The sequence below is a fragment of the Miniopterus schreibersii genome (assembly GCF_964146895.1).
Source record: "Miniopterus schreibersii genome assembly, chromosome: 9".
In the NCBI taxonomy this organism is placed as follows: Eukaryota; Metazoa; Chordata; class Mammalia; order Chiroptera; family Miniopteridae; genus Miniopterus; species Miniopterus schreibersii.
This window is the reverse complement of record NC_138118.1, coordinates 25,715,399-25,734,733: the sequence shown is the minus strand read 5'-3', so window position 1 is coordinate 25,734,733 and position 19,335 is coordinate 25,715,399. Positions and strand designations below refer to the sequence as shown.

General features: G+C 37.8%; 1 protein-coding gene across 1 annotated transcript in view; it reads left to right on the top strand.

Moving 5' to 3' along the window:
• CFTR (CF transmembrane conductance regulator) overlaps positions 1–19,335 on the top strand; it is a 226,552-nt gene that overhangs the window by 173,573 nt on the left and 33,644 nt on the right. Inside the window, exon 23 of the mRNA XM_081147741.1 lies at positions 13,491–13,646. Coding sequence (XP_081003867.1) covers positions 13,491–13,646 — 156 coding nt within the window. The remainder of the gene's footprint in view (positions 1–13,490; positions 13,647–19,335) is intronic.

The following is a 19,335-nucleotide window of genomic DNA, read 5'->3' as shown; positions in this document are numbered from 1 at the left end:
GTTCCATATTTTATTTTTGAGGAAATTCTCTACTATTTTCCACAGTGGCTGCACCACTCTGCATTCTCATCAACAATGCATGAGAGTTCTCTTTTCTCCACATCCTCACCAGCACTTGATGTTTGTTGATTTATTAATGATAGCTATTGTCACAGGCATAAGGTGATATTGTAGTTTTAATATGAATTTTTCTGATGATTAGTGACATTGGGCATTTTTTCATATGTTAAGTTAAAAACATTCCATGAATGTTTTTTAAAATATGTTTTTATTGATTTTAGAGACAGAAAGGTAGAAGGAGAAAGAGAGAGAAGCATCAATGAGAGAGGGAAACATTGATTGGCTGCCTTCTGCAAGCCCACCACTGGGGATTGAGCCCACAACCTGGGCATTAGCCCTGACCAGGAGTCAAACTCACATGCTCTTGGTGCATGCAGTGATAAGCAACTGAGCCACACTGGCCAGGGCCTCCATAAGTATTTGATAAAATTCACCTGTGAAATCATATAGCCCAGGACTTTTGTTTGCTGGTCATTTTTTGATTACTGCTTCACTTTCATTAATTGTAATTGGTCTATTAAAGTTCTCTGATTTTTTTCTGATCTAGTTTCAAAAGATTGTATGTTTCTAGGAATTTATTTATTTTACCCAGGTCATCCAATTTGTTGGCATATAGTTGTTCATTGTATTTCCTTACAATCCTTTGTATTTCTGTGGTATTAGTAGTTATTTTTCTCTTTCATTTCTGATTTTATTTATTTGGGTCCTCTCTCTTTTTTTTCTTGGTGAGTCTGGTGAAAGATTCTTCAATCTTGTATATTTCTTCAAAGAACAAGCCTTGGTTTCATTGATTTTTTTTTTCCTTTTTATTTTCTTAGTCTTTAAGTCATTTTTTCCCACTCTATTTTTTATTTTTCTTCTTCTACTTACTCTGGACTTTGTTACTTGTTGTTTTTGTAGTTCTTTTAGGTGTAGGGTTAGATTGTTCATTTGAGATTTTTATTGCTCTTGGCTTCTTGATCTCACTGTTAACTCATTCAAGGTTTAATATGTTATTTAGCCTACATGTGTTTTAATTTTTTCAGTTTATTTTTTTTATTATTATAATTGATTTCTAGTTTCATAGCATTGTGTTCAGAGAAGATGCTTGATATGATCTCAATATTCTTGAATATATTAGGACTTATTTTGTGTCCTAAGATGTGGTCTAAAATTGAGAATGTCACATGTGTATTTGAGAAGAATGTATATTCTTCTGCTTTGGAATAAAATGTTCTATAAACATTAATTAAATCCATCTGATCCTGAGTGTCATTTAAGAAAATTCTTGTCTTGTTAATTTCTTTTTTTTGGGAAGACTTATCCATTGAGGTCAGTGGAGTGTTAAAATCCCCTATTATGACTGTATTGCTGAAAATCTCTCCCTTAATGTCCACCAAGATTTTCTTTATGTATTTAGGTGCTCCTATGTTGAATGCATATATGTTTACAAAGGTTATATCCTCTTATATTGATCCCTTTAGTATTATGTACTGACTGTCTTTGTCTTTTGTAATGGCCTTTGTTTGAATATGTTTATTTGACATAACTGTTGTTGCCCCAGCTTTTTTTTAGTTTCCATTTGCATAAAGTTTTTTTTCCCATCCCTCCACTTTGTATGTATCTTTTGTTCTGAGATGTGTTTCTTGTAGACAGCATATGTATGGGTCATGTTATCCATTCAGCTACCTTATGTCTCTGGACTGGAGTATTTAATCCATTTACATTTAAGGTTATTATTAACAGGTACTTATTTGTTGCCGTTTTATGCTTTAAAAAATTTTTTCTTTATTGTTGAATGTATTACAGATGTCCCTCCTTTTCCCCTCATTGACCCTCTCCACCCTGCTTCTGCACTATTGTCTGTCCATGGGTTATGCATATATGCATTTACGTTTTTTGGTTAATCTCTTCCCATGCCTCCCTTCCCTCCAAAATTTGTCAGTCTGCTGCATGCTTCAGTGTCTCTGGATCTTTTTTGTTCATCACTTCATTTTGTTCATTTGATTCCACATATGAGTGAGATCATGTGATACCTGCCTTTCTCTGACTGGCTTCTTTCACTTAGCATAATACTCTTCAGGTCCCTCCATGCTGATCTTTCTTTTTTACAGCTGCATAGTATTCCATGGTGTAAATGTACCACATCTTTTTTATCCACTCATCTACTGATGAGCACTTGGGCTGTTTCCAGATCTTAGCTATTGTAAATAGCACTGCTATGAACATAGTGGTGCATATACTTTTTCTGATTGGTGTTTCAGGATTCTTAGGATATATTCCTAGAACTGGGATCACTGGGTCAAAAGGCAGTTCTATTTTTAATTTTTGGAAGAAACTCCATACTATTTTCCATAGTGGCTGCACCAGTCCGCATTCCCACCAATAGTGCAGTCGGGTTCCCTTTTCAACATCCAGAAATTGATGGCATTTTTATACACCAATAATGAACTCTCAGAAAGAGAAACTTAAAAAGAATCCCATTTACCACTGCAACAACAAGAAATAAGATACGTTCAAATTAACTAAAGCAAGGAGGTAAAAGACCTGCACTCAGAAATCTACAGAATGTTAAAAAAATAGAGGAAGATACAAACAAATAGAGGAATATTCTGCAATCATGGACTGTAAGAATTAACATCATTAAAATGACGATACTGCTCAAAGCAATCTATAGATTCAATGGAATCCCCATTAAAATACCAATGGCACATTTCACAGAACTAGAACAAATACTCCAAAAATTTATATGTAACTGGAAAAGACGCTGAATGACATCATTCTTGAGAAAGAAGAACAAAGTAGGAGTGGTCACAACACCAGATATCAAATTATACTATGAAGCCATTGTAATCAAAACAGACTGGTACTGGCACAAGAACAGGCATATAGATCAATGTAGCAGAACAGAGTACCCAGAAATTGACCTAAGCCATTATACTCAATTAATATTTGACAAAGGAGAGAAGAACATACAATGGAATGAAGACAGTCTCTTCAATAAATGGTGTTAGGAAAATTGGACAACTACATACAAAAAAATGAAATTTGATCAACTTACACCAGATAGAAGAATAAACTCAAAATGGATAAAAACTATTTTATTCTTTATACCTTTGTTCCTCTCTCTAATTCTTCTTAAAGCAGTCCCTTTAATATTTATTGCAATACTGGTTTGGTGGTAATGAACTCCTTTAACTTTTCTTTGAGAAGCTTTTTATTTTGCATTCAATTTTAAATGAGATTCTTGCTGGATAGAGTAGTCTTGGTCTCTGCTCTTCATCACTTTGAATATTTCATGCCAATCTCTTCTCACCTGAAGTGTTTCTGTTGAGAAATCAGCTGACAGCCCTGTGGGAACTCCCTTGTATTTAATTAACTCTTTTTCTTGCTGCATTTAAGATTCTCTTCTTTTCTTTAACCATCGTCCTTTTAATTACAATGTGTCTTGGTGTGGGTCTCTTTGTGTTCATCTTTATTGGAAATCTCTGTGTTTCTTATTCTTGTTTGACTTTTTCCTTCACTACATTAGGGGATTTTACAGCCATAATTTTTCCAAATAGTTTCTATGGTTTTTTGCTCACTCTCTTCTTCTTCTGGTTTCCCCCTATGATGCAAATATTATCATGTTTGATGTCCCAGAGGTTTTTTAGACTTTCCTCATTTGTTTCAATTCTCTATTTTAATGCTCTGCTTGCATGCTTGCTATTATCTTGTCCTTTAAATCACTTATTTGATCCTCTACTTCATTTGACCTGCTGTTGATTTCTTCTAGTATATTCTTCATTTTAGATATTGTATTCTTTGTTTACAACTGGTTCATTTTTATGGCTTTGATGTCATTTTTTAAAAAATTATCTTTATTATTGAAAGTATTACTGATATCCCTCTCTTTTTCCCCATTGATCCCCTACACCCTACATCCCCTCCCTGCCCCCCCCCCAGGCCTTCACCACACTATTGTCTGTGTCCATGGGTTATGCATACATGCATATAAGTTCTTTGATTAATCTCTCCCACCCACTCTCCCACCCCTGCCTTTCCACTGAGATTCATCAGTCTGTTCCATACTTCTGTGTCTCTGGATCTATTTTGTTCTTCAGTCAATTTTGTTTGTTATGAGTGAGATCATGTAAAACTGATTCAGGAAGAATCAGAAAACCTGAATAGGCTAATAACAACTGATGAAATGGAGGCAGCAAGAAAAAACAAACAAAAAAAACCTCCCAGCAAACAAAAGCCCTTGTCCAGATGGCTTCACAGGGAAGTTTTCTAATTCTTTAAGTTATAAGGTGAGATAGTTTACTACAAACTTTTCTTGCTTTTTGAAGTAGGCCTGTAATGTTATAAACTTCCATCTTAGGACTATTTTCACTGTGTCCCATAGATTTGGTGGTGTTGTGTGTTTATTTTTATTTGTTTCCAGGAAGTTTTTTATTTCTTTATTGATCCTATTGGTAACCCATTCATTGTTTAATAACATGCTATTTAGCCTCCATGTGTTTGAACGTTTTTGAGTGTTTTTGCTGTAGTTATTTCTAATTTCATGCCATTGTGATCTGAGATGCTTGATATGATTTCAATCTTCTTGTGCATGTAGAGACTTGCTTTGTATCCTAACATGTGGTCTGTCTTTGAGCATGATCCATGCACCCTTGAGAGGAATGTATATTATGCAGCTTTGGGGAGAAAAGTTCTGTAAATATCAATTAAATCCATTTGATCTAGTGAGCCATTTGGAGTCACTGTTTCTGTGTTAACTTTTTGTCTGGAAGATCTGTCCAGTGAAGTCAGTGGAGTGTTAAAGTTCCTGACTATAACTGTATTGCTGTTGATCTCTCCTTTAAAGTCCTTAAGGTTATTATTGATAGGTCCTTATTTATTGCCATTTTAATTCTTTATGCCTATATTTCTTTTTCTATTTCTTTTTATTATTACATAAGTCCCTTTAACATTTCTTGCAATGCTTCTATTTCTACTTCTAATTACAGCTTCTATTTCTACTTCTAATTGCAGTGCTGGTCTGGTGATAAACTCTTTTAGCCTTTTTTGTCTGGGAAGCTCTTTATTTCACCATCTATTTTGAATGATAGCCTCTCTGGATAGAGTAGTTTTGGTTTCATATCCTTGTTTTTCATTACCTTGAATACTTCATGCTATTCCCTTCTGACCTGTGGAGTTTCTGATGAGAAATCAGTGGACAGCCTAATGGGAGCTCCTTTGTAGGTAACAGGTTGCTTTTCTCTTGCTGCCTTTAAGATTCTCTCTTTGTCTTGAATTCTTGGCATTTTAATTATGATGTGTCTGGGCATGGGCCTCTTTGGATTCTTCTTGCTTGAGAGCCTCTGTGCCTCCTGAACTTGTGTGACTTTGTTCTTGACCAGGTTAGGGAAGTTTTCTGCCATTATTTCTTCAAACAGGTTCTCTAACTCTTGCTTACTTTCGACCTCCTCTGGCAATCCTATGAAGTGAATATTGTAACATTTCATGTTGTCCCACAACTCCCTTAGACAGTCCTCCTGTTTTTGAATTGTTCTCTCTTTTTTGATCTCTGATTGAGTGATTTTTTTCTACCCTGTCTTCTATTTCACTGATCTGATCCTCAGCTTCCTCTAGTCTGCTGTTTATTCTTTCTAATGTATTCTTTATTTCTGCTATGTCATTCTTAATTTCCTTCATAGTTTCCATATCTTTTTTCATACTATTGAGCATCCTTACAATCAGTATTCTGAACTCTATATCTGAGAGATTGCTTATCTCCATTTTATTTAGCTCTTTTTCTGGAGACTTCTCTTGTTCTTTCATTTGGAGCTTGTTTTTTTTGTCTTCCCATTTCAGCTGCCTGTTTGGGTTTGTTTTTATGTATTAGGTGGGCCTCCTAGGACTCTCAGTCTTTTTGGAAGTCTCTGGTGCAGGCCAATATCAGAGGCTATTTGTGACTGGCCTTGAGTACCCTTTTTGGAGCTATCAACAACCCTCAGCTTTAGTTCCCCTCTGTTGGGGCAGGGTGTGTTTGGACAGGACTGAGATGCACACCAAAGTCTGTTGTTCGATTGCCAGGTCCAGAGGCAGATCAAGCAAAGACTTAAAGCACTCTGAGTTATGCCTCTGCCTACAGGCTGATTAATCTGGTTCTGGTAAAGAGCCTCAGGCTGTAGAAACTGCACAGGGTAGGGCTAGAGGTTTTCTAACAGGGTGGGGTTATTTCTTCTCCCTCAGGCAAAAGCTGCCTATGAAAAAAGTCCTCTTCAGTATGGGGGAATGACTCAGTACAGTAATTCAGAGGGGTACCCTCTGAGCTCTTTCTCCAGAGCCTACAACCCTAGGTTCCCCTCACACAGCTCCAGTCCACTCTGCCCTCCCTATGCTCTAGCCCAAGGTGATTGGCTTCTCATGAAACTTTTTGTATTGGCTCTTTAAGAGGATGCCTTCATTTCCAGCCACCTCTTCCTTACAGAAAGAAACCCACCTGCTTTTCACACCAGATGTTATGTGGGCACCTTTCTCAGTTGTACTCTTGGCTGGGAAGCCCAGCCTGGGGTTTAGGCCCCAGAGTCTTCAGTGGGAACCCCCCACAGCTGAGATATACCTCTGGGCCTTCAGCTGCTGCCTGTGAGAGCCTAGCCAGCCTTCTTGTGCCTCCACACTTCCTACCAGACTCTGTGCGGCCTCCACTTTAGGTCCTTGGTTATGAGGGTGCTCTTCAGCTCATCTTCAGTTGCAGTTGGTTATTCAGGATGGTTTTTCTATAATTTAGTTGTAATTCCAGTTTGGTCCTGGGAGAGTGTCAGTGTAGCTTCCACTCATTCTGCAGCCATCTTTAATTCCACTTTGTATATCTCTATGTCATTTTTAATTCTTATTATCTTTTTATTTAAGTTTTCACTGAGATCATCCATTCTTCACCCAAGATCTTTTGAGCATCCTTATAACCATTGTTTTAAACTCTGTATCTGGTATCTTGGTTCTTCCATTTCATTTTATTCTTTTTGGGGGAATTTCTCCAGTTCTTTCATTTGAGACATGTTTCTTTGTCTCCTTATTGTGTCTCTGTATATTAAGTAAATCTTCTATGACTCCCAAACTTGTGGTGATCACTTTATGATGTAGGTATCTTGTTGATCTCAGTGGTATAATCTTCCAGATCACCTGAGCTTGGTGCTCTAGGAATGTTTCTTGTAGGTTATGTGCACCCTCCTATTGTAGTTGTGTCTTGAATTCTGTTGGCCTTTTTGTGGTTGGAGTTAAACCTTCAGGCTGGTTGACTCTAAGGGTAAACCTTGATCACAGTGAATGAGTCACTGTTCAGGGGCTGGTGCCTGTGGGAATCCCCCTTTGGGTGTGCCATTTGTGTGGCTAGTTGTGCCAAACTCTGATGTGGTCTGAAGCCCACCACTGGTTGTGTTGGTTTTGGGTTCACTTAAGTGAATTCAGTTATAGTTCGATGTCAGATGGGTGTAATTGTCCTTGGGCTACCTGTCTGGAACTACTACACTATTCACTGTTTATGGCTGTGTCTACTGAGCCAGGGTATGTGTGGGAGGAGCCAACCGTGTAGAAGGATTTAACCTCATAAAACTTAGAGCTGGAAGCAAATCTATAAAAGGTCCAAGGCTCGCTGAGATTTGCCTGTACCTGTCAGCTACTTATCCTCTCCCAAAGGTTACCTGGTCTTCCTCCAGAACCTTCTGAAGAAAGTCTGTAGTGTGGGCCCAGACTGGCTCAATGCACAGACCCTTGCACAGTTCAGGAGCTTGGTAGGGTGAGGCTAGTGGGGATGGGGCTAGTGAGTTTCCTACTTGGGGGCTACATGGTACATGGTCAGGCATTCAGTGAGGGGGAAAGTTGCCCCTACGCTAGAGTCTCACACTCTAGCTCCTCCAGGAGGAGCGTGCTGCAGGTTCAAGTTGAGTGTGGCCAGTCATCCTCTCTGCAGGAGAAAACTCAATAGGTCAGAGCCACCTAGTCTCAGAAGGACAGATCAAAAGAGTCTCTCATGGGAGGAGGTGCTGGTGGAACCCACAGGAGTCACCAAGCATTTCATCCTGGTCCTAGACAGTATCCTCTGAGGGAGACACACTGCAAATGTCTCAGCTCTGAGCAGCACACCATTTCCAATGTGGAACTGAACTAAGCCGGTCAGGGTCACCAGGACTTGGGAGAGCGCATCCAAACAGTCTCCCATTTGGGGTGGTGCTGGCAAGTCTGTAGGAAAGAGGTGAGCACTTTTTCCCTTTTCTGTGATAGCCAGGTTTGAGCTCTCAGGGGAGATAGGAGTGACTCCAACCCCCACATTCTATGGTTCTCCTCCACCCTGCAATGTAGCCACACAACCCAGCACCCACCCATCTGATTCCCAGATAAAAACTTCCCTGGGAGGCACTCTGAAAGTCCCAGCTCTGTATAGCAGTCTGCTCTTTCTGTGTGAGTGAATTCAGCAGGGCAGAACCACAGAGTGGAATGGTAAGCCCAGTGATTCAACAGGTGGAGGCAGGGCACTGGCTGTGCACTTGAGGTGGGGAAGAATGGTCTCTTTTCCAAAGCTATACCATTCAGTCACTCTCTGAGTCTCCACCAAGAGCTTCTTTAGAAAAAGAGCACCTCAAAGTTCCCTGCTGAGTGCAGCCAGCAGACTCCTCTATAGGACTCGAGCACAGCAGGATGTTTTTGCCAGTACCTGGAAGACCGGGCAGTGCACTTCTTAGGCTGGTGCTGGTACAGTAGGAGTGCTTGGCCCTCAGAAGGTGACATCTGGGTCTTTAGCATACTCCCTTCAAGATTGAGTCCCCACTAATTTTTCACCACCAGATGCTATGTGGGCTCTCTTCCCATCTCTGTTGCTCTGGGTTGGGAATCCCTGCATGGGGTTGAGACCCCTCACTCCTGGGGGGAGGGAATTTTTCAGCTGAGATGTTTCTCCAGCTTCCCAGGCACTGCATGTAGGTGTAGGGTCTAGCCCTTTCTGTTTTTCTGCCATTCTTACCAGTCTCTTTGTGGCCTCTTCTGTAAATCCTTGGTTACTAATACTTCAGTTCAGCTAGCCTTCATTTGGTTATTTATTCAGGTTGGTTGCTCTATAATTTAGCTGTAAATCTGATTTGGCTCTGGGAGCATGGAGTGTAGCTTCTACCTACTCTGCAGACATCTTGGAATCTAAATTTTATTTTCAATATATAAGAAATGTAGCAAATATTTTACAACTTTTACTTTAAAAAATCTATTTTTCTTTTCAATCTCAAATAGTTTTTGTTTGTTTGGGGGTTTTTCGCTAAATTTTAATATCCATATCATCTTCCCTCAACTAGAATCTCTCTTCTTTTTTTCCTTTTCTTTTTCCTCTTAAAATACAGACAGATTTTAACTTGGAGCCCAGTCTTTCATGATAAACCTGAACTTATCAAAATGCCTCAAATGGCATATTGTATATATCACAGTACTAGACGGTCATCTTATTACATAAATATTTAATAGTACTTCAAGATCTATTCTTTCGGGTGAGCTTACCTACCTTCTCTATTTGTAGTCACTTCAAAATACTGAGATGCCAGAAACAAAGCAATATGAAAGGTTCAGATAATAGCAGCACAAGCACCTAGATGCTTATTTAATTTTTTATATACATGGCATCTATCTTGATAAAAATTGCTGTGAGTACTGGCCAGTGTGGCTCAATTGAGCATAGTCCTGTGCACCAAAAGGTCACTGGTTAGATTTCTGGTCATGGCACATGTCTAGGTTATGGGTTCAGTCCCCGGTCAGGATGAGTACTAGAGGAAACTGATTGATGTTTCTCTCTCATATTGATGTTTCTCTCTCCCCTACCCCCTCTCCCTTCCTCTCTCTAACAATTAATAAAAACACATTTTTAAAAACAATTGTGAAATAATAGCTGAATCATTCGGTAGCTTATAATACTGAGTTTATGAAGAGCATATTCTCAAGAACTTATTATATTAAGGATTGTGTTTTATTATTAAACAGGTATGTCAAGATATATAAGGTGCAGTTATTATCATTTGGGGATTGAAATTTTATTTGATTTGGCATCTTCATTTCTGAAGACTACTAGGAGATGAAAAATAATTACAACAGGTTTTAATCTGTTGCAGTGTTAAAATGGTGACTCAGTTACTCTAAAAAGAAGGTACTGAGACTGTTCTATTCACGGTACAATGCAATTACAACTAGCACCAAACCTAACACTGTTTAACTCTCCACATAATAGTTTGATTTATCTTGATCCAAAATTCTCAGGGAGGAGGTGCATTGAAGTTACTAGAAAACACTGACTTGAAATTAGCATAGATCTTAAAAGCTTATTTGCGGGAAGTGCTGTGGCTTATTCAACAGGTCACTGATAAGCCTGGCAAAACAGATCCCGGAAAAAAATTAGTAAGTGCCAATTATATAAATAACAAGAAGACTTTGTTAGGTACACACCAGTAAGATTCCTTGGTGTTGAATGAAAAACATGTTAAACATACTGCAATACCAACAGTTCAATAATATAAGGAATCAGAGCAATAGCTAAAAATTTTAAAGCTAAACAAAAGATTAATAAATTGCCTATGAATCTAGTGTCATCCCAACATAAATACTGAATTCTCTAAAAATTAGTATTTTCTTTTTAAGGAAAGGGAACATGTCATTTATCCTAGTCATTAAAATCCTGACCAATGATTTGGGGCCTGGACCTCAAGGCACTTTTTATCAAAAATTCTTAGGATATGACTTTAGAGAAAATTACTTCCTCCTATTGAATTTTTCTTCTCTTCCTCCATACCTCACCTATACAAGGCATATTCAGATTGCTTATACAAAGCTTCACTGTTGTGTTCAAATAATCATGACATATAGTGAATGGGCTTGTACAACATGGACTGATTCAGAAATGGAAGTTGCACATGAAATTTCATAAGATTTTTAAATTAACCATTGACCTAGAAATTGACCAAATTACCCAAATCCATTTGTTTGTTAGATCAACTAAATAAGTTTATTCATTCATCTGCCTTTCCTTCCCTCCTTCCCTCCATCTCTACTTCCCTCCCTTCTTCTCTTTTTCCCATCCATCCATCCATCCATCCATCCATCCATCCATTCTCTACCCATCTATCCATTCATCCTTTTATCTGGCTGCCCCTCAGTCAATCCAAAGAAGTATATATTGAGCAGTTTATATGGGCCAACTATTGCGCCAGGTGCTGAGAATTCAAGGGGAAATAAGATAGACTACTGTGCCCTTGAAGAATTTATATTCTTGGGGGTAACACAAGCAATAGTCAAGAAAAGAATAAATAATTATTGATTGTGATTAGTTGTATGAAGAACCTCAAAGGAGTTTTGTGTATAGCATTTGATTTATCGGATTTTCGCAGTTATCTCAAAGAACGAACATTTTTTAACTTTAAACTTTTTATTTTTCAATTGCAGTTGACATATAACATTAAATCAGCTTCAGGTGTATAACCTAGCAATTAGACATTATACAACTTACTAAGTAATTACCCTGATAAATCTAGTACTCATCTGATACCATACATAGTTATTAGATATTATTGACTATATTCCCTATGCTGTACTTTACATCCCTGTGACTGTTCTGTAACTACCAATTTGTACTTCTTAATCCCTTCACCTTTTTTACCCATCCCCCAATACCCCTTCCATCTGGCAGCCATCAAAATGGAGAACATACTTTTCTTTTTTTTAATATATCTTTATTGATTTCAGAGCAAGGAAAGGACAAGGAGAGAGAGACAGAAACATCAATGATGAGAGAGTTGTCATTGATCGGCTGCCTCCTGCACGCTCCGACTGGGGATCAAGCCTGCAGCCCGGGCATGTGCCCCAACTGGGAGTCAAACCTCCATCTCCTGGATCCTAGGTCGATGCTCAACTGCTGAGCCATGGCCAGCCAGGCCATACATTTTTTAAAGCCTCAATATAGAGCTCTTATGAAAGAAAGACAATTGTGTCATTACTGTTTACCAGTTTATCCCAAAGGCCTAGTTTATTACCAGGTTCCTAGTAAGTGATTTATAAGTTGTTATTATTATTAAAGATTGTTGTATGCTCTAGAGCATTTATTGTGTCTGTGAACTCATTCTGGTTTACAAACTGTTACTCTTCTGTAATAAGTATAAAAATTAAGAATAAGCACTTAGAAATTCACTTTTATTATCTGATTTTTAAAGTACTGATTTGCCATGGATTAGAAACTAAAAAACAAAACAAAATATAACTGTCCTTTACCACAGGTAATGTGAAAATCACTACTCTAAAAGACCATTTGCTCAGTTCTACTGTAAAAATGGCTAAATGATAAAAAACGAAACAAAACAAAAACACAGATTAATGTTAAGGGGAAGGAAATGAACATTTAATCAGTGCCACTAAATGTTGGGCTGTTTACTCATTAAATAACTGTAGGAATGTTTGATCTCACTCAAAACACATTTCTCCAAGTGCTGGGTCTGAGCTGACATCAGAACACAGAGGTGGGCTCTCTGTAAGTCTCCTGTAGCTCCTGCTCTCCCCTTGCTGTGCATGGCGTTCTCACTTCCATACTATACTCTTACGGTCCTTAGGTAACAAAAATAGTTTTTGCTTTTCTTTAATATGATTTTGCTTCCAAAAATTATCTTCTTGTCAGTCAGTATGGATGTAAGAATTTGATTTGACAACTGTCCAACCTGCCTTCTCTGGGAATGTGTAGCTCACTGAACTTAGTCTTATTGTCAGGCCTAAACTTGATGCTTGCTTATGTATAAAGGACAGTATCTAAGTATGGGGACTATTTCATATTCATGAATTTTCAAGCTTCTATTTATGTTTGTAACTAGATCAGACTATAGGTCTGTGTGTGTGGCTTGAGCCCACCCTTAGAAATGATGTGCATTCAGACACTGTATCTTTGCTTCTCCTTCATGGAAAATGGGCATTTTCAACCTTTTTGCTATTACTGAAGGTCAGGGATAAGTGAAGCCAGCCTATGGGGTCCAATTCCTTATGGCCAGTTTCTGTATTTAGTTCCAGATAAATATCAGTCAGAATTGGGAGTACAAAAAAGGTTCGAATAAATAAGTAAAAATCCTCCCCCAGTGGTGATTTAAAAATAAACCATTCTGCCCAACCGGGTGAGGCTCGGTGGTTGAGCATCGACCTAGGATCCAGGAGATTGGGGTTCAATTCCCGGTCAGGGCACATGCCCGGGTTGCTGGCTCCATCCCCAGCCGGGGGTGTGCAGGAGGCAGCGGATGAATGACTCTCATGATCGATGTTTCTATCTCTCTCTCACTCTCCCTTCCTCTCTGAAATCAATAAAGATATATTTAAAAAAACACATATAAAACAGTTCCTATGTTTTTTTTATTGAAGTATAATACCAGATTACTATTATGGTAGCGTACCTGTATGTCACAAGAATAATGCCATCACTTATATTCTAGGTGGGCCTCTTGGGAAGAACTGGATCAGGGAAGAGCACTTTGTTATCAGCTTTTTTGAGACTGTTGAACACCGAAGGAGAAATTCAAATAGATGGTGTGTCTTGGGATTCAATAACTTTGCAACAGTGGAGAAAAGCCTTTGGAGTTATACCACAGGTAAGCCGGAAAAGACTTAACTAGGGAGAAAAAATAACTACATATAATTTTTTCATTATTTGATGCTTGTATTCAAGAAATTCACATTTCCCTGCAAAATATATTCATTATATATTTCTGTCCATTTTGTGCAATGCTATCTTTTCATTAGGAGAAAAACTGTCTCTAAAAATTCAGAATTCTCTGATACCCAGTTATTGAAATACTAATAGTTTTAATAGTCTGTCCCAGGAGACACAATCTGTAGTGAGAGCATGGGGCTTTTGTTTTTGTCAGATTTTTTGTCCTGCTTCAGTGGTCTGAGTTCCAAGTTAGCAATCCCAACAGGTTGAGAAATACTTTGTAAGATATAAAAGATGCTGCTGAAATAAAAAAAACAAAAACACTTGGAATCATGAGGTAGTGGAATTGAAAATAAAAAGTGTAATGATTGGGTTTTTTTGTACTTTGGATAAGAATAAACCATGTCAGATTAATCTGTAGCTTTAAAAAAAAAAAAAAAAAGAAAGAGAGAGAGAGAGAGAAAGGTTTATTTATTTATTTATTTATTTATTTATATTTTTTTCTGAGAGAAAGGGGAGGAGGGGGCAGAAGACAGTGATGGGATGGGTGTGGGGAGAAATTGCTCTAAGAGAAGCTGAGATTCAGGAACTAAGCTTATCACCCGACAATATTTTTTCCATTGCTTTTCAGAGAGAGTGGCAGAGAGAAAGAGAGAAACATTGATGTATCCATTGGTTGCCTCCCTCGCCCTGACCGGGGCCAGGGATGAGTCTGCAACCAAGGTATGTGCCCTTGGCCATTATCGAACCTAGGACCTTTCAGTCCATGGGCGGACGCTCTAACCACTGAGCCAAAACAGCCAGGGCAGGAACTAAGCTTTTTGCCTGGTGCTGGCTCTGCCTACATGAGCCTCTGGGTTGTGAGCATTTTTTTTTAAATTGAATTTATTGGAGTGGCATTGTTTCACAAAAGGTTTCAGCATACAACTCAAAACATCATCTGCACACTGCATCATGAGCCCATCACCCAAGCAAAGTCTCTTTCGGTCCCCATTTCCCTTGCCTCTGCCCACTTCCACTTATCCCCCAACCCTCTTTCCCTCTGGCTATCACCACACTGCTGTCAGTGTCTATGTGTTAAGTATATAAGGTTTTTGGCTAATCCCTTCACATTTTTTTAATATCACTCTCTGATTTGGTCACAAAGTATCTCTAGCCTCACTGGCTTAGTATCATTCTGTTTTATTATACAAGAGGACTTCTTATATATATGAGAAAAACAGCAACAGTTCCATTTTAAAATGATCCAAATGGAAACCAATGAATGTATTTAATGTGAGCAAGTCTGAGAGGCATGTGCTACATATCTTCTGGTATTTGCTCTCATCTCTATGGAGCACTGTTTTAATGATCACTTTGCCCTCTTTGTATTAATGGGCACTGAATCTATTCCACTACCATGGTACTCACAATTATCTACTTTTAACACAAAATTTAAATGCTAGGAACATCTCCCAGTAGATCCATTATAAATCTACTCTAAGAAAAAAGCTTGTATTTTTTGATAGGTTACCTTTGTGTAACATTTGCTCTTTTCAACTAATGAGGCCCTAAATATTGTAACTATTAGAATGGTGCTTTTATTTCATTTGTCTAGACTTTGCCATGTTGCCAGAAGCTTAATCCTGGTTGTACTTTGAAAAACAATATTGTTTCTTCAGAAAGAAAAAAGGAATTGTCAGATGGTCTAAAGAGAAACAGTGGGAATACATGTATCCCAAGGTGATAGCATTAGGCAAAATGAAAATGTCAAACAGAGAGTAGAATTTGGTTGCCTGAGAAGAGTTGCTGTTCAGTTGACACTAAGTTTTCTGATTCTATTTTTAACTAAAAAATGAAGCTTTTGTTTCCTTGTTGTTCTTACTCACAAAAACCTGCCCATTAGAATAAGCAAAGTTCTAAAAAATAATTCCAGTTTCTCTGGGAATCCTTTTGTTTATCTGCCATGTGATAGAGAGGGTTTCGTTTTATCATGTGTTCTATTTGGGAACCTAAATATGCAAGACCTGGAGGAAAATCAAGTAGGCCAGAGTTATGAAAATTCTTTATCTTCACTTTCTGCCAAAGTGGATTTTCCAAACTGGCCTTTATTTCATTTTCTCTCTTCTATGCCTTCAAGCTTTTTATAAACTAAACAAGAAATACTTTGAGATATGCCTTTTAAAATGTGTGATTATGTTAGTGGAAATGCTTCTGATTGTACATGTTTATGATTCTGGTTTCTGGGACTGTCTCTGAATGTCACAAAGATGTCTATAGACAGAATGTACTGATTCTTCTGCACTGACATCTTGAGAACATGAAGTGAATACCCAAGAAAGAGAGAAAGAGGGCAAACTCTTCATACCTTTTAAACATCCAAACCAAGAGATACTTTTACTGAAAGTTCAAATTATGTATTTTTTTTCCTTTCCTGGAGTTTGACCTTAAAAAACAAAAAGAAGGAATTTAAAATTCTACAAGAACCTTTTTTTTTGCTTTTCTGTCTTTTTCTTCTCTTCATCTTTCTGAATTTGCAAGAGCATACTTCCCCTCCAAGATCTCTGACACTGAAACATCAGAGATCTCTGGGTCAATTAGTCACTTGTTTTCAGACATATGAAACAGGAATTTTGAAAAAGAAACTTTTCCTTTCCTTCAGTCATTCTGAGATACCAGCTGTAGAATCACAAGATGTCATTAGTTTTGGCAAGTTCTTGCAATTGTGTTTTGTTTTATTTCTGTTCTTCCCTCCTGTAGCTAGAAAGTAATCTTAGAGAATGCACCAGCCCAGGAAACGGTATTGTGTACATTTCGAGGTGGAACCTTCTTTAATTTGTTCTACTTTACCTGTGGGCTCTGAGGGCATGGAGAGGTGACAGTGAAGCCTAGAGTCAGAGCCCAATGGGCTAAGGCAATTATTTGAACACCGAGACTTAAAATTGTTCATTAGCCTTAAGCCTTGTTAAGCACTTAATTCATGGAAAACAGAAAAATAATTTTAAAATGTACTTTCAAAGCTTCAATTACAAGTTTGAAAGGCTGCAAAGTTATTCTGAAGGAATGACAGGCCTCTTTTTGCAATGAGACTTTGCTCCGAAACTAATCCATGCCCACACATGACTTGCACTACAAAGTTGGAACTCTTTTGTTGTGAGGGATATTAGTTAGGACCAAAACATGTATCTATAGATCTGAAAAATGAAGTTGGGAGCCCAGCAGTTCTCATTCAGTTTAACAATAATTCACAATTTAATAGTTATTAAACTCCTTCTACATGCTTAAAGTATAGTAAGTACTATAGACTCAATAGTTATATTAGTGGTATTGAGCTCCTAATTCAACCTATGAGCCTCCAGTCAGAAGCTCAAAAGTATATTCATTGCCATAAGTCAGGGATCAAAGGAAGAAACAAAAATGATAAATTAAACATAGGTAATTAAATATAGTCATGGGTCAAGACATGGGCTAGTCAGGGAGTGCTATGAGCAATTATGAGAGAGAATCCAGCCCCTCCACGTTACTGTATCCTTCCTTCTTTTTTGCTTTCACTGCTGTGTTTTTCTCATCTTGTTTGCATTTCTCCATCATAAGTTGCACACAAATTAAGCTTTTTAAGGCAACAGTCCAGTTGTGTGATTTGCCTTTTAGGGAACTTCTCCCTTCACTGAATAGGTCCAAATTCTTCCATTTGTGGTTAGGTTCCTGACAGGTCTCAACCCAGCCTTTCCAGACAGGTCCACCACTCTTCATACCTAGGCACTTTTATGTTTCATTCCATCTGGATTTGCCTTTCCATGAAAGATACTTGACTTTTCTCTCTCATTTCCTCTGTTCATGCACCTCCTCTGTCTGAGGCAATCTTTCTTCACCATAGTCATTTTGCCATCACAAATATTAAACTCTGTCAGGTCATCTTTTCTAACTCACTTTCTTCCCCCCATTAAGCCTGAATCTAACTCCAAGTCTCCAGTCCCATATGTCAGTTCCAGATGGGATCTAGAACTGTGTCTATGGGTCTCTCCTGGCACTTCTCTATGTCTTGTATTAGGATTATCTGCGTATTTGTTTAATTTTCACTCAGTATTGTAAACACTTTGCAGACATTTTAGTTTAGGAAGCAGTATTTAAGCACAAAATTATCACCAATCAGAAAAGACTGGCAGAAATGCTAAATAAAACAGATTTTTTACCTTACTAATTATTCTATCTTTTAATATAGCACATGACACAATAGCTTGCATAGTAAGAATTCAATATACATTGTTTTGTGGTTAGTCACTAAATGTTTGATCTCTTTTACAAGAGACTGTGGTTCTATTATTATCTGAACTTTACTAGCTGTGTAATCTTTGACAAGTTATTTCATTTCTCTGAGCCTCAGTTTCTTTGTCTATAAAATGGGTATACTGGTAGTAACTCCTTCATTGGGTTTTTGTGAGGATTAAATAAGTAAAATGATAAGTAAAATATGCACTAGCTGGTTTGGCTCAGTGGTTAGAGTATCGGTTCGCAGGCTGAAGGGTCCCAGGTTCGATTCAAGCCAAGGTCACATACCTCAGTTGCAGGCTCGATTCTTGGCCCCTGTTGAGGTGCATGGGAGGGGCAACCAATCCATGTATCTTTCTCACATCGATGTTTCTCTCTCTAGCTCTCTTTCCCTTCCACTTTCTGAAAAGCAATGGAAAAAATATCCTTGGGTGAGGATTAGAAATAAAAAAGTAAAATAATCTACTCCCTGGTATGTAGTAAATACAATACACTGGGTTGTGGTGATGTTATCATACGTAGTTCCTTAAGGACATGGGGTCATGTTCTCTTCATCTTTGTATTGAATTGGAGGTATATGCTGTAGGAATTAACAAATACGTATGGATGGTTTCACAGAGAAGGTGATAATTAAGGTGGGCCACAAAGCTTATAGGTTTTAGAAAGGTTTAGGGCAGGGAGTTATAGAGAAGATATTCCAGGATCCCAGCAGAGACATTATGAACAAATACAGAGATACGAATTAGAAAAAGTTGGGGATCAAAAGGCAGAGGAAGCCATGTGTTACAGAGTATTTGGAGAATAAGGGAAAGACTTGACAGATAAGGAATGGGTTGACTCTTTTGAGCTAGGAAGAGATGGTGAAAGGGTGTTAGAAAGGTATGCTGCTGCTGGCAGAGTGTGGATGATGGACTTCAGAGAGGCAGAATCAGGAGCAGGGAAATGGGCTAAGAAACTCTCCAGCTAAACTGTAGTAAAATTAATGAGGAGGACAATGGGATTGGAGTCCCAAATTCAAGGGAGAAGAAAAAAACACCTAGTATTGTTATTAATGCCATATAACTAAGATTATCTTAATACTTCTAAGCCTAAAAATTTGATGTCTTTGATAATTTGGTCAGACCAAGAAAATATTATTTATACTGACTCTGAAAAAGTATACACTAAAAAGTTGTTTATAACAGGTTTTAAAGCATTAAATGACTTTACAGGAAGCAATAATTTGAACATCTTAAATGTAATCATTTACATACAAATAAATTGTATATATATTAACCTTATGAAATTATTGTCTATTTGCTATAAATATTAAACATTTTTTACTAACAAATAATTTATTCACTCTTCTTGTTAATGGATGTTCATAAAAGCAAAGCAAC